A 14,751-nucleotide genomic window follows, 5' to 3' on the forward strand; every position below is an offset into this window, starting at 1 on the left:
CACATACTTACGTACACACACATACATCTTCACTCACTCTTTGCTGCTCTCAAAACTGAACTAAATATTTCTTTAACACCCTGATCCCCTCTCTCCTCCAGCCTGGGCATCGCCCTCGGAGGATTCCTTCTCTACTTCCTGTCCCGCCGACGCGGGATTGGCCAGCGCCACCCAGACCACTCCCTTTCCTCGGAGAAAGGGCAGGACTTGCTCGGCTCCTCGGCGACACCGCAGTCACCTAGCAGCGGCAGTTTGCTGTCGGAGGGGTTCCCATTAACGGAGAAGAGAGGAAATGGAACACTGCTACTGACACACCACCACGGCAACGGTGGTCACCACGGCAACTACGGCGTCGCTGGCGACAACGGCGGCTGCGACGGTAACCACGGCCACGTCGGCGGCCACGGCAACGCCGGCTACGCCAACAACGCTAACTGTAACGTGCAGACGGCAGCGAGCGCTGTGAATGGGCTGAAGCTTCACGTTCAGGAGATGGTGACGGACGAGAGGAGGGGAGGAGAGAGAGAGAGGAGGAGGCCGGATGGAGGACAGGGGGATGAGGAGGACGAGGGGCTAGGGGAGGGGTTGGGGGGAATTGAGGAGGAGTTAGCGGGGTTTGCGTTGTTTAAGTTACCAGCACCATTAGCCCAGTGTGAGGAGAGTTCAATCTGATACACGGTGATAGAGGCATGACCAAGATACACGAGTTGAGAAAAGAGACATATAGAATGTGTCCCAAAGACCACCCTGGTTCATGAGCACTGCACTATATAGAGAATAGTGTGCCATTTGAAAAGAGAGACATTACTGAGCTCTTCTCTGTCTATTGCTGAACATAGACAAAACAGGGATGAAAAGAGAGACATTACTGAGCTCTTCTCTTGTCTATTGCTGAACACAGATGAAACAGGGATGAAAAGAGAGACATTACTGAGCTCTTCTCTTGTCTATTGCTGAACACAGACGAAACAGGGATGAAAAGAGAGACATTACTGAGCTCTTCTCTGTCTATTGCTGAACACAGACGAAACAGGGATGAAAAGTGAGACATTACTGAGCTCTTCTCTGTCTATTGCTGAACACAGACGAAACAGGGATAAAAAGAGAGAGAAAGGGTGGGATACGGAGATAAATCACTTGTGATGTTATACACACACAAAAGCCATACTCTCTCTCTCTCTCCCCATCTCTCTCTCTCTCTCTCTCCCCATCTCTCTCTCTCTCTCTCTCTCTCTCTCTCTCCCCATCTCTCTCTCTCCCCATCTCTCTCTCTCCCCATCTCTCTCTCTCTCTCTCTCTCTCCCCCCATCTCTCTATCTTTCTCCCTCACTGTTTCTTTCTCCCTCTTCTTATTCTCTCTCTCGCTTTCTCTCTCTCTATTTCTCTCTCTATTTCTCTCTCTCACTTTTTCTCTCTCTATTTCTCTCTCTCTCCCTCACGACCTCTCTGTCTTTTTTCTCTCAACTACCAATCCAAGTCACAAAGGGGCCCCAGAGCCACACCGTGCCAAGCCAGACTGCACCGATACTGGGCATGATGTGGCGAGAGGCCGGCTTCTTACACCAAACCTCCAGCAGAACAGACTGCTATTAATGAAGGCTGACGTTACGTTCCAATAATCTCTCCTTTCTCCAGAAGTGTGCACACTTTTAGGAAAAAGGTAGAAAATCAGGACACAGCCCTGAAACTATGGATCTGTCTCAGACCTCTCAGATGGACTGTAAGTGGCTGAGCTCAGAGGTTAATTAGAGGTTAGAGGTCAACAGTTCAAAGGTCATGATTGAAAAAGAGAGTTCCTAAATATAAAGACATGAACTGGAGATCCAGACGGAACGTTAAGACAAGAAAATAAGAAAATTGGAATTCCGGAATTACATTTTGGAAAATTCTGGAATTTTCAGACTGGGAACATTCCTATTTGGGAAAACTGAGAGGGATTCTGTTATGGAATTTCAGCCTGATTGAACACCCGCCATTTTGTTTCTCTGAGTGAGGGCCTTTTTCCCAAATACCTACTTTTGACCAGAGCCCTATAGGTCACAAGTAGTGCACTATGTAGGAGATAGGGTGGCATTAGAGACAAAGCCAGGGGTTTCAATCAAAACGTCCTGTATGTTTTTAATAATAATAATAATAATAATAAAGCCTTTTAATATAATGTAACTAGACAATGTTGTTTTACAGTTACAGTAGAAGTTGGGGTCGACTCCATAGAAACAGAATGTTGTTTTTCACAGTACACATTTAGAATTCGTGGTGACTCGAGTCACCCTGGAGATCCTCGAGTCACCCTGGGGATCCTCGAGTCACCCTGGGGATCCTCGAGTAACCCTGGAGATCCTCAAGTCACCCTGGAGATCCTTGAGTAACCCTGGAGATCCTTGAGTAACCCTGGAGATCCTCGAGTCACCCTGGAGATCCTCGATTAACCCTGGGGATCCTCGAGTAACCTTGGAGATCCTTGAGTAACCCTGGGGATCCTTGAGTAACCCTGGAGATCCTCGAGTAACCTTGGAGATCCTTGAGTAACCCTGGGGATCCTTGAGTAACCCTGGGGATCCTCGAGTAACCTTGGAGATCCTTGAGTAACCCTGGAGATCCTTGAGTAACCCTGGGGATCCTTGAGTAACCTTGGAGATCCTCGAGTTACCCTGGGGATCCTCGAGTAACCTTGGAGATCCTTGAGTAACCTTGGAGATCCTTGAGTAACCCTGGGGATCCTTGAGTAACCCTGGAGATCCTTGAGTAACCCTGGAGATCCTCGAGTAACCATGGAGATCCTCGAGTAACCATTTTTTGTCAATGGTTCATATTTACACCTTTGGTTAGTTGAGGGGTTATTGGAGGAAGCTTTAATAAACATGTGTTAAACTCATTCCATAGAGGATCGAGTGTCTGAGGGTTTACGCTCCACCCTTGTACTTGATTGATGAATTAAGGTAATTAATTAGTAAGGATCTCCCTTCACCTGGTTGTCCAAGTCTTAATACATTTAAAAACAGCATACACTCGGCCCTCCATGGAATGAGTTTGACACCCTGGCTTCAATGGTTCAATGTAGCAACGGGTTCCTGTAGGAACCGGGAGTGGAGGCGTGACTTAGTAGGGGCGTGGCTTTAAGATCTATATTTTTTTGACCACCTGTGAGAGTAAATGTCATTCCTGTTCATCCGTTCTGTTGTATTGTCATCACATGTTACAGTTGAACACTGACAGTTTTGTAGCTTCAATGAGGCTAACAGAGTTCATCAACAGCTTTATGCAAATCATCACTTTATTACTGAATGGAATCAGCAATGTTAGTATTAGAATATGTAATACACATAAATATTCAAGGAACATGTTAATTTGCAGTGTACAAACTTTACATGATGAACAGGAATGACATTTACACTAACGGGTGACCACAAATAACTATCTGAAAGTCACGCCTCCAATAAGCCACGCCTCCAATCTGAGACTGCCACCTCTACAATATATTATTAAAAAGGTTCGAAATGTATTCTCTCCCGCCACAAAACGTTTGAACCTTTACATATGGATTCCTCAAAGACTCTTTTCAGAGGGGTTCTTTCAGGAATCTTTTTCAGCTTGAAAGGTTCTTCCAGGCACCTTTAAATCTAAGAGTGTACAGTGGAGGTTGGGGAGGAGACCATAGAAGCACAATGACTAGAAAGGACATTCCCCAATCAAATCAATGGGTTTGAAATGGGTGGACCGGCAGCCATTTAACAAGTGGGATTCTATTTCTATGGCAACACCGATGATGTCACAATAGCATAAAACACTGCCGTAGTTGAATGATCATCGGGTTAGAATATGTAGAGCCAGGAGTTTCTCCCGACCACGTTATCTGCCCAGGATAAACTCTAGGCCCCCTTTTTACAGGCTCGGACCCAGTGTGCGTCCCAATAATACATACTTTTCTCCTGAACACTCGTTCACTACTCTGCACAAATGTAAAAACATTGGATTGGAGGCATGGGCTAGTGTGAGTTTCCATCATATTAGTTCTAAGATAGGACCCATAGATTTTCCTGAGCAGATCATTTGATTCATAGCACCAACAATGCTGCTTATAAAGGTGGTTGTGAAGGTGGTTAAAGGCGATTAACCGCTCAATCGTAAAATATCCTTTAAAATGCAGATTGGGATTTGGATTGAATCCCGGCCTAAGAAAAAACTCTGAGCCCCAAGTACGGCATATGTTGAACACAGGCCTGTGGCAGTCAGTTATAGGCACAGCCATTTGTCAGCTGATTTTGAGTGACAAACACTGCCATCCAATGGAATGACTGCATTTTAAACTACAACCTACTTTTGAAGGTGAAAAGATAAACCAGAATCCTGATTTTGAATAAGAATTCATTTTTTTTAATTCTTGAGAATTAAAGCCTAAGTAATATATCTTATAATATATCTTATAATGACAGGCACTATAGCCACCATTTTGAATTAGAGGAGGGGAGTTATACAAAAAGAAGAAAGAAAGAAAAGAAAGGTAAATAGCTAACAGGTTATCTCCAACACTATCCTCTGAAAAGTCTCTGTGTGTCTGTGTTCCAAATCACACCCCATTCATTTTCTAATGCACTATCTGTGTTCCAAATCACACCCTATTCCTTTTCTAATGCACTAGTCTGTGTTCCAAATCACACCCTATTCCTTTTATAATGCACTAGTCTATGTTCCAAATCACACCCAATTCCTTTCATAATGCACTACTTTTGACCAGGATCCATAGGGCAAACTTTGTGCACTATAAACGGAATAGGGTGTGATTTGGAATACACAGTATGTATGTATAGAGATGAGCAGTGACGCTATGATGCCATGAGCTTGTGTGGCCACTGGGTGGCGACGTCATCCAGTCTTTCAGTATCTTCTTCTTATAGTAGAATCGGTACACAATGTTACATACGTGGCAATGATAGAACTCTACATTTCTCTCTCTGTCTCTCTCTCTCTCTCCAGAATATTACCCTCTCTTTGACCCCTACTTTAAATACGTATGATAAAGGTGTACAGTACAGATATGTTGGATTCTAAGTATGCTTCCCCAATGTCACACTATTCCCTTTATAGTGCACTATATTTGCGCCCTGGTCAAAAGTAGTGAACTATGTAGGGAATAGGGTGCTATTTGGGATACAAGCCTAAGGATTTATCTTAATAATTTATATACTGTATGATGATTTTTAAAAAATGTGTACATTTGTTTTGAATACCAGGCTCTAACGTGGTAAACGAACATCCGGGACAATCATATTAGTATGATATGTAACGTTTGGTATGGTTGCATAAGAAAGAAGGTTACTTAAGGCAAAAACCAAAGGAGGATGGTTGGGTGTACATGTAACAGTATAGCTTCCGTCCCTACCTGGGCTCGAACCAGGGACCCTCTGCACACATCAACAACTGCCTCCCACGAAGCATCGCTACCCCATCGCGCCACAAAAGCCACAGCCCTTGCAGAGCAAGGGGAACAACTACTTCAAGGTCTCAGAGCAAGTGACGTCACCGATCGAAACGCTATTAGCGCGCACCACCGCTAACTAGCTAGCCATTTCACATCAGGTTACATACATATAATGCAAACATCTAGCAACCCTAAAGGTGTGTGTTCTAATCTCATCACAGACAACTTTAGCATTTTAGTTAATTAGCTACTTTGCAACTACTTAGCATGTTAACCTAACCCTTTAACCTAACTTCTAACGTTAACCATAACCCCTAGCCTAGCACCGACAGTAGGTGACGTTAGTGTTAGCCACCTAGCTAACGTTAGCCACAACCAATTGGAAATCATAACATATACATATTGAACATTAGTAACATATTGTACGAATTGCAATTCGTAAACATGTACAAAATGGGTGAAGGAATTCCACAAATAAATATATACAGTACCATACCAATACCATACCAAATATAACATATCGTACTAATTTGAGGGTCCCAGATTTTTGTTTACAATGTTTCTTCTATCCCAGGTTGTGAATACTAGAGATTATTCGTGTGTGTGTGTGCGTGTGTGTGTGTGCGTGTGTGTGCATGCATGTGTGTGTGTTTGTTTGCATTGTGATGCTTTCTGTAAATTAAAGGCTACTTACAGTACCTCCTATGGCATACTGGTCTGTCTGTCTGTCTGTATGTATTTACCGTACCTAGGCCGGAAATCAATCGAATCGAGGGAAGTAGAATGCAGCTTTTAATATTCCCACGTTCACGGAGACTGTATTCACTGTGAACGCTGTATATTCCGGCTCAATCAGGAATCACCTTTAAAATGAATAATTGACCGTTTGTCCAGTGGGCTGCTCTACCGATAGAATCCTGTCCTTTACATTTCATATGAAACGTTTATTTAACCAGGTCAGATTCTCGTTGGAATAAACTTCTGTTTTAGACACATGTTTTTTATACGACATAAAGCATTTTATTTCAGTTGCAATAATAGAACAAAAATAGGCACAATGCACCATGGGTCTTCAACCTTTTCTTGTCCAGGCAACCTGGCGACACGGGGGCCCAAATCATACGCTAGCAACAACAACCTTATCACCAGGTGAATGGGGCCCACATCATACGTTAGCAACAACAAACTTATCACCAGGTGAATGGGGCCCACATCATACGCTAGCAACAACAACCTTATCACCAGGTGAATGGGGCCCACATCATACGCTAGCAACAACAACCTTATCACCAGGTGAATGGGGCCCACATCATACGCTAGCAACAACAACCTTATCACCAGGTGAATGGGGCCCACATCATACGCTAGCAACAACAACCTTATCACCAGGTGAATGGGGCCACATCATACGCTAGCAACAACAAACTTATCACCAGGTGAATGGGGCCCACATCATACGCTAGCAACAACAAACTTATCACCAGGTGAATGGGGCCCACATCATACGCTAGCAACAACAACCTTATCACCATGTGAATGGGGCCTACATCATACGCTAGCAACAACAAACGTATCACCAGGTGAATGGGGCCCACATCATACGCTAGCAACAACAAACTTATCACCAGGTGAATGGGGCCCACATCATACACTAGCAACAACAACCTTATCACCAGGTGAATGGGGCCCACATCATATGCTAGCAACAACAAACTTATCACCAGGTGAATGCTAATGGAAAGTAAAAGTAATCAACATTTTAAAATGAAGAGATTTGATAGGATGTTTAAAAAATATATATATATATATTTCGACCTCCCCACGTTGTAACTGGAGGAAGAAGGTAACTCCAAACACATTGTTGCTAAGAGCAGCTGTTTAGCTGGTTTAACAAAGGTTAGCCATGTTGTTGGCAAACCTGTATGTCCAAGTCAAGAAATATTACCGGCAGCCAGCAGCTCTTGCCGCACTGGTAGCCTATTCACAGCTGCTGTTTCAACGCCTATGTCAGATACTCCAGTCAGTGTAATTTGCTGAATATTAGGAGTTGTGAAATAAACTTGAAATCATTAGAAAAAATATTTTATCCTATTTTCTACTGTAGGGACAGTGCATTCAGAAAGTATTCAGACCCCTTGACTTTTTCCACATTTTCTTACGTTAGAGCCATATTCTAAAATGTATTAAATTGCTTTTCCCCCTTATCAATCTACAGACAATACCCTATAATTACAAAACAAAAACAGGTTTTTAGAAATTGTAGCAAAATAAAACTAAAACTATAACATTTACATAAGTATTCAGACCTCAGTACTTTGTTGAAGCACTTTTGGCAGCGATTACAGCCTCAAGTCTTCTTGAGTATGACGCTACAAGCTTGGCACACCTGTATTTGGGGAGTTTCTCCCATTCTTCTCAGCAGATCCTCTCAAGCTCTGTCAGGTTGGATGAGAAGCGTCGCAGTACAGCTATTTTTAAGTCTCTCCAGAGATGTTTGATCGGGTTCTGGTCTGGGCTCTGGCTGAACCACTCAAGGACATTCAGAGACTTGTCCCAAAGCCACTCTTGCGTGGTCTTGGCTGTGTGCTTAGGGTCGTTGTCCTGGTGGAAGGTGAACCTTCACTCCAGTCATAGGTCCTGAGTGCTCTGAAGCAGGTTTTCATCAAGGTTCTCTCTGTACTTCGCTCCGTTCATCTTTCCCTCGATCCTGACTAGTCTCCCACAACCTGCAGCTGAAAAACACCCCCACAGCATGATGCTGCCACCAACATGTTTCACCGTAGGGATGGTCCCAGGTGTCCTTCAGACGTGACACTTGGCATTCAGGCGAGTTCAATCTTGGTTTCATCAGACCAGAGAATCTTGTTTCTCATGGTTTGAGTCCTTTAGGTGCCTTTTGGCAAACTCTTAAGCATTCTGTCATGTGCCTTTTACTGAGGAGTGGCTTCTGTCTGGCCACGACCATACAGGCCTGATTGTGGAGTGCTGCAGAGATGGTTGTCCTTCTGGAAGGTTCTGCCATCGCCACAGAGGAACTCTGAAGTTCTATCAGAGTGACCCTCAGAGTCACCTCCTTGACCAAGGCCCTTCTCCCCCGATTGCTGTTTGGCCGGGCGGCCAGCTCTAGGAAGCTTCTTGGTGGCTCCAAACTTCTTCCATTTAAGAAGGCCACTGAGGCCACTGTGTTCCTGGGGACCTTCAACGTTACAGCCTTATTTAGAATAACAAAATTTGTCATAAAAAAAGTAAAGGATTTGGAGGAGGGACCGGATGGACCGGGCTGTGGAGGAGCACTGGAGCTCTGGTGCGCAGCCTTGGCACCACTCCTCCAGGCTGGATGACCACTTTCGCCCGGACCCTCCAGAGTGCAGGCTCAGGTTGAACTGGGCTGTGGGGAGGCACTGGAGATTTGGTGCATACCACACGCACCTCTCCCTTAGGCTCAATACCCACATTCGCCCAGCAGGCATAGGGCGAACTGCACCCTCCCAGCGCCCCGGAGACACAGCACGCAGTGCCGGCGCAGGATACCCTGGACCGAAACGGCGTACTGGAGACCAAACACTGTGATCTGGCACAACACGCCCTGGCTGGATGCCCACTCTCGCATGGCACCAGGCTGTGAGCGCGTACTGGTGACACCGTGCGCTTGACCGCATAACACGGTGCCTGACCAGTACTGCGCTTCTTCCAGTAAGTCCGGGGAGTTGGCTCAGGTCTATCGCCTGACTCCGCCAATCTCCCCGTGTGCCACCCCCCAAAAAATTGGGGGGCTGCCTCTCGTGCCTGTTGCGCTGCCTTGCCTCATATCGCCGCCGCTCAGCTTTCGCTGCCTCAAGTTCTTCCTTGGGGCGGCGATATTCCCCAGCCTGTTCCCAGGGTCCCTTGCCTTCTAGTATCTCCTCCCAAATCCAGGAGTCCAGAACCCTCTGCTCCTGGTCACCACGCTGCTTGGTCCGGTTGTGGTGGGTGACTCTGTAACGGTTTTCCTCCTCTTCTGAGGAGGAGTAGGAAAGATCGAACCAATGTGCAGCGTGGTAAGTGTCCATATTTTTATGAAATAACCGAACACTGAATACAAAAGAACAAGAGAAATAAATGAAAACCGAAACAGTTCTGTATGGTAAAACACAGACACAGAAAACAACTACACCCAAATCATAATGGGAAAACAGGCTACCTAAGTATGGCTCTCAATCAGAGACAACGATAGACAGCTGCCTCTGATTGAGAACCACACCATGCCAAACACCCAGAAAAAGAAAACCTAGACCTACCACATAGAATACCCACCCACATCTCACCCTGACCAAACTAAAAATAGAAACCTACAAAGCAATCTACAGTCAGGGCGTGACAACTACTTCTCAGATAGAGTTCAGTGTGTCAAATCGGAGGGCCTGTTGTCCTGACCTCTGGCAGTCTCTATGGGGGTAACACAGGGTTCAATTCTCAGGCAGACTCTTTTCTCTGTATATATCAAAGATGTCGCTTTTGCTGCGGGTGATTCCCTGATCCACCTCTATGCAGACGACACCATTCTGTAATACATCTGGCCCTTCTTTGGACACTGTGTTAACAAACCTCCAAACGAGCTTAAATGCCATGCAACTCTCCTTCCGTGGCCTCCAACTGCTCTTAAACGCTAGTAAAACTAAATGCTTTTCCAACGATCGCTGCCTGCACCCGCCCGCCCGACTAGCATCACTACTCTGGACAGTTCAAACTTACATGGAACCCAAACCGGTGGCGCGCGTGCGCCATTGTGCACATTTATTTTGTCCCCCTACACCAAACGCAGGTTAAAATATCAAAACAAACTCTGAACCAATTACATTAATTTGGGGACAGGTCAAAAAGCATTAAACATGTAGGGCAATTTAGCTAGTTAGCTTGCACTTGCTAGCTAATTTGTCCTATCTAGCTAGCTTGCTGTTGCTAGCTAATTTGTCCTATTTAGCTAGCTTGCTGTTGCTAGCTAATTTGTCCTGGGATATAAACATTGAGTTGATATTTTACCTGAAATGCACAAGGTCCTCTACTCCGACAATTAATCCACACATAAAACGACCAACCGAATCGTTTCTAGTCATCTCTCCTCCTTCCAGGCTTTTTCCTCTTTGAAATTAAATGGTGATCCATCTACACTTTCATAGTATTACCACGACAACCGGAAACAGTCGTCTTTCAATCACCCATGTAGGTATAACCAATGAGGAGATGGGACGTGGGTACCTGCTTCTATAAACCAATGAGGAGATGGGAGGGGCGGGACATGCAGCACAATCTGTGTCAGAAATAGAAAGGAGTGCAGTGTGGGTGCAATAATTGAATAACATGGGTTTCTACATTTATTTTGCGATGCTCGCGCACACGATGTGTCTGGTCTGGTCAGTATGTTAGAATATGTGAACAACTACAAATACCTAGGTGTCTGGCTAGACTGTAAACTCTCCTTCCAGACTCATATTAAACATCTCCAATCCAAAATTATATCTAGAATCGGCTTCCTATTTCTCAACAAAGCCTCCTTCACTCACGCTGCCAAACATACCCTCATAAAAACTGACTATCCTACCGAACATGGACATAGGCAATGTCATTTACAAAATAGCCTCCAATACTCTACTCAGCAAACTGGATGCAGTCTATCACAATGCCATCTGTTTTGTCACCAAAGCACCACATACCACCCACCACTGCGACCTGTATGCTCTAGTCGGCTGGCCCTCGTTACATATTTGTCGCCAGACCCACTGGCTCCAGGTGATCTATAAGTCTTTGCTAGGTTAAGCTCTGCCTTTTCTCAGCTCACTGGTCACCATAACAACACCCACCCATAGCATGCGCTCCAGCAGGTATATCTCACTGGTCATCCCCAAAGCCAACACTTCCTTTGGCTGCCTTTCCTTCCAGTTCTCTGCTGCCAATGACTGGAACGAATTGCAAAAAAATCACTGTAGTTGGAGACGTATAACGCCCTCACTAACTTTAAGCATCAGCTATCTGAGCAGTTTACCGATCGCTACAGCTGTTCTACAGCCCATCTGTAAATAACACATCCAATCTACCTACCTCATCCCCACATTCTTTTTATTTACTTTTTTTGCACACCAGTATTTCTTCTTGCACATCATAATCTGCACATCTATCACTCCGGTGTGAATTTGCTAAATTGTAACTACTTCGCTACTATGGCCTATTTATTGCTTGACTTCCTCACGCCATTTGCACACACTGTATATATACTTTTTCTATTGTGTTATTGACTGTACGTTTAGTTTATTCCATGTGTAACACTGTGATGTTTTTTTGTGTCGCACTGCTTTATCTTGGCCAGGTTGCAGTTGTAAATGAGAACTTGTTCTCAACTGGCTTAACTGGTTAAAGTTAATTTTAAATGTAATTTACCGGTAACCACACCTAAAGTACAATTTCTTTCCTTACCTGAGTGTGTGAAGAAAACAAGTTCACACGCACACACACACACACGGACACACACACACACACACACAAACACACACACGCACACACACACACACACACAAACACACACACACACACACACACACACACTGGAGTGTGGAGGAGACTACGAATGTTTTTAATTCTGCACTCTTCTACACATGAAAGAAATTAGTGCTGAGTGTATTTCAGTTTGTTCTGGACGGAGTTTGAACTGGGAGGTTGAACCTCATTTCCAAAGTGTCTGCCTTTGATGTTAGTATACATGACAGGGAAGAAGGAAGTGATCTGTTGTTGTTGCTGGATGGTTGGGACATGAACCCGTGTTGTGTTTGTATGAAGAGAGGGGTTAAGGCCGTTCCGTTGTGACCTTTTAAATTATTCATTTTTTTACAGACGTTTGATGATTGTCTTGATTGTCCTTTGTGGTTATTGCCGAGTGAAACCAGTGGGTGGATGGACGTTAAATGCCTTTCCCTTTCCCCTTCTGTCCATTCCTTTTTGTGATTTCAGCTATCAACCAGAAGGATCACATGTCTGGACTCTGAACTTCCCTTCCTATTTTGTCTTGACACATTCTTTATTTCTCTCTTTATTTCTCTCCACTAGGTGGCAGCACAGTCATACACTAATTATACACTGAGTGGACAAAAAATTAGGAACACCTTCAAGATATTGAGTTTCACCCCCTTTTGTCCTCAGAATCAACTGCAGCAAAATTTGAAGTTGTGTTATTTACAATGGATACAAGTAGAGACTCAAAGCTAGAAAATGGTATATCATACCCTGCAGTTGAGGAACAATGGGAAAGTCATTCTGCTTTGGAATTTGATAAACCTGTAACCCCACTTTTGAGAAAATGGCCCTTAAATGTTTTGGTACACCTACTGGAGAGCTCGTCTTCATCTACACCCATTCAACATCGTTCACACCCTCTTAAGCCTTAGCCCCATCCATCTCTTTAATGATTCCCATGTGAGGCCATGTGCAAAACATTAACCTCTCTAGGATAGGGGACGCTTGTGTCCCACTTGGCCAAAAGCCAGGGAAAATGCAGCGCGGCAAATTCAAATAAAATGATATAAAAATCTAACTTTCATTAAATCACACATGTAAGATACTCAATTAAAGCTACGCTCGTTGTGAATCCAGCCAACATGTCAGTTTTTAAAAAGGCTTTTCGGCGAAAGCATAAGAAGCTATTATCTGATGAAAGCCCAACAGTGAACAAAGAGAGCAGCATATTTCAACCCTGCAGGCGCTACACAAAACGCAGAAATAAAATATAAAACATGCCTTACCTTTGACGAGCTTCTTTTGTTGCCACTCCAATATGTCCCATAAACATCACAATTGGTCCTTTTGTTCGATTAATTCATATATATCCAAAATGTCAATTTTGGCACCCAAAAGTCCTGGTTAGATTTTGAATGCTTAGCAGGACAGGGAAATGGTCCAAATCACACACATCAAAAGAACATCCCTGGTCATCCCTACTGCCTCTTATCTGGCAGACAAACTAAACAGAGAACATCCCTGGTCATCCCTACTGCCTCTTATCTGGCAGACAAACTAAACAGAGAACATCCCTGGTCATCCCTACTGCCTCTTATCTGGCAGACAAACTAAACAGAGAACATCCCTGGTCATCCCTACTGCCTCTTATCTGGCAGACAAACTAAACAGAGAACATCCCTGGTCATCCCTACTGCCTCTTATCTGGCAGACAAACTAAACAGAGAACATCCCTGGTAATCCCTACTGCCTCTTATCTGGCAGACAAACTAAACAGAGAACATCCCTGGTCATCCCTACTGCCTCTTATCTGGCAGACAAACTAAACAGAGAACATCCCTGGTCATCCCTACTGCCTCTTATCTGGCAGACAAACTAAACAGAGAACATCCCTGGTCATCCCTACTGCCTCTTATCTGGCAGACAAACTAAACAGAGAACATCCCTGGTCATCCCTACTGCCTCTTATCTGGCAGACAAACTAAACAGAGAACATGAACATCCTGGTCATCCCTACTGCCTCTTATCTGGCAGACAAACTAAACAGAGAACATCCCTGGTCATCCCTACTGCCTCTTATCTGGCAGACAAACTAAACAGAGAACATCCCTGGTCATCCCTACTGCCTCTTATCTGGCAGACAAACTAAACAGAGAACATCCCTGGTCATCCCTACTGCCTCTTATCTGGCAGACAAACTAAACAGAGAACATCCCTGGTCATCCCTACTGCCTCTTATCTGGCAGACAAACTAAACAGAGAACATCCCTGGTCATCCCTACTGCCTCTTATCTGGCAGACAAACTAAACAGAGAACATCCCTGGTCATCCCTACTGCCTCTTATCTGGCAGACAAACTAAACAGAGAACATCCCTGGTCATCCCTACTGCCTCTTATCTGGCAGACAAACTAAACAGAGAACATCCCTGGTCATCCCTACTGCCTCTTATCTGGCAGACAAACTAAACAGAGAACATCCCTGGTCATCCCTACTGCCTCTTATCTGGCAGACAAACTAAACAGAGAACATCCCTGGTCATCCCTACTGCCTCTTATCTGGCAGACAAACTAAACAGAGAACATCCCTGGTCATCCCTACTGCCTCTTATCTGGCAGACAAACTAAACAGAGAACATCCCTGGTCATCCCTACTGCCTCTTATCTGGCAGACAAACTAAACAGAGAACATCCCTGGTCATCCCTACTGCCTCTTATCTGGCAGACAAACTAAACACAAATGCTTCATTTGTAAAATATGTCTGAGTCATGGAGTGTGCCCCTGGCTATCCGTACATTAAAACAACAAGAAAAGGGTGCCATCTGGTTTTCATAATATAATTAATTTGAAATT

The 14,751-nt window shown here is 44.5% G+C and overlaps 1 protein-coding gene across 1 annotated transcript in view; it reads left to right on the forward strand.

Annotated features, from left to right (window-relative positions):
- sema4f (sema domain, immunoglobulin domain (Ig), transmembrane domain (TM) and short cytoplasmic domain, (semaphorin) 4F) overlaps positions 1 to 6,122 on the forward strand; it is a 154,960-nt gene extending 148,838 nt beyond the window's left edge. The window contains exon 18 of the mRNA XM_065025247.1: positions 102 to 6,122. Within this exon, the coding sequence (XP_064881319.1) occupies positions 102 to 672 (571 nt within the window). The 3' untranslated portion in view covers positions 673 to 6,122. The remainder of the gene's footprint in view (positions 1 to 101) is intronic.
- Positions 6,123 to 14,751: the final 8,629 nt, after the last annotated feature.

This window comes from Oncorhynchus nerka, linkage group LG12 (assembly GCF_034236695.1).
Source record: "Oncorhynchus nerka isolate Pitt River linkage group LG12, Oner_Uvic_2.0, whole genome shotgun sequence".
Taxonomy (NCBI): domain Eukaryota; kingdom Metazoa; phylum Chordata; class Actinopteri; order Salmoniformes; family Salmonidae; genus Oncorhynchus; species Oncorhynchus nerka.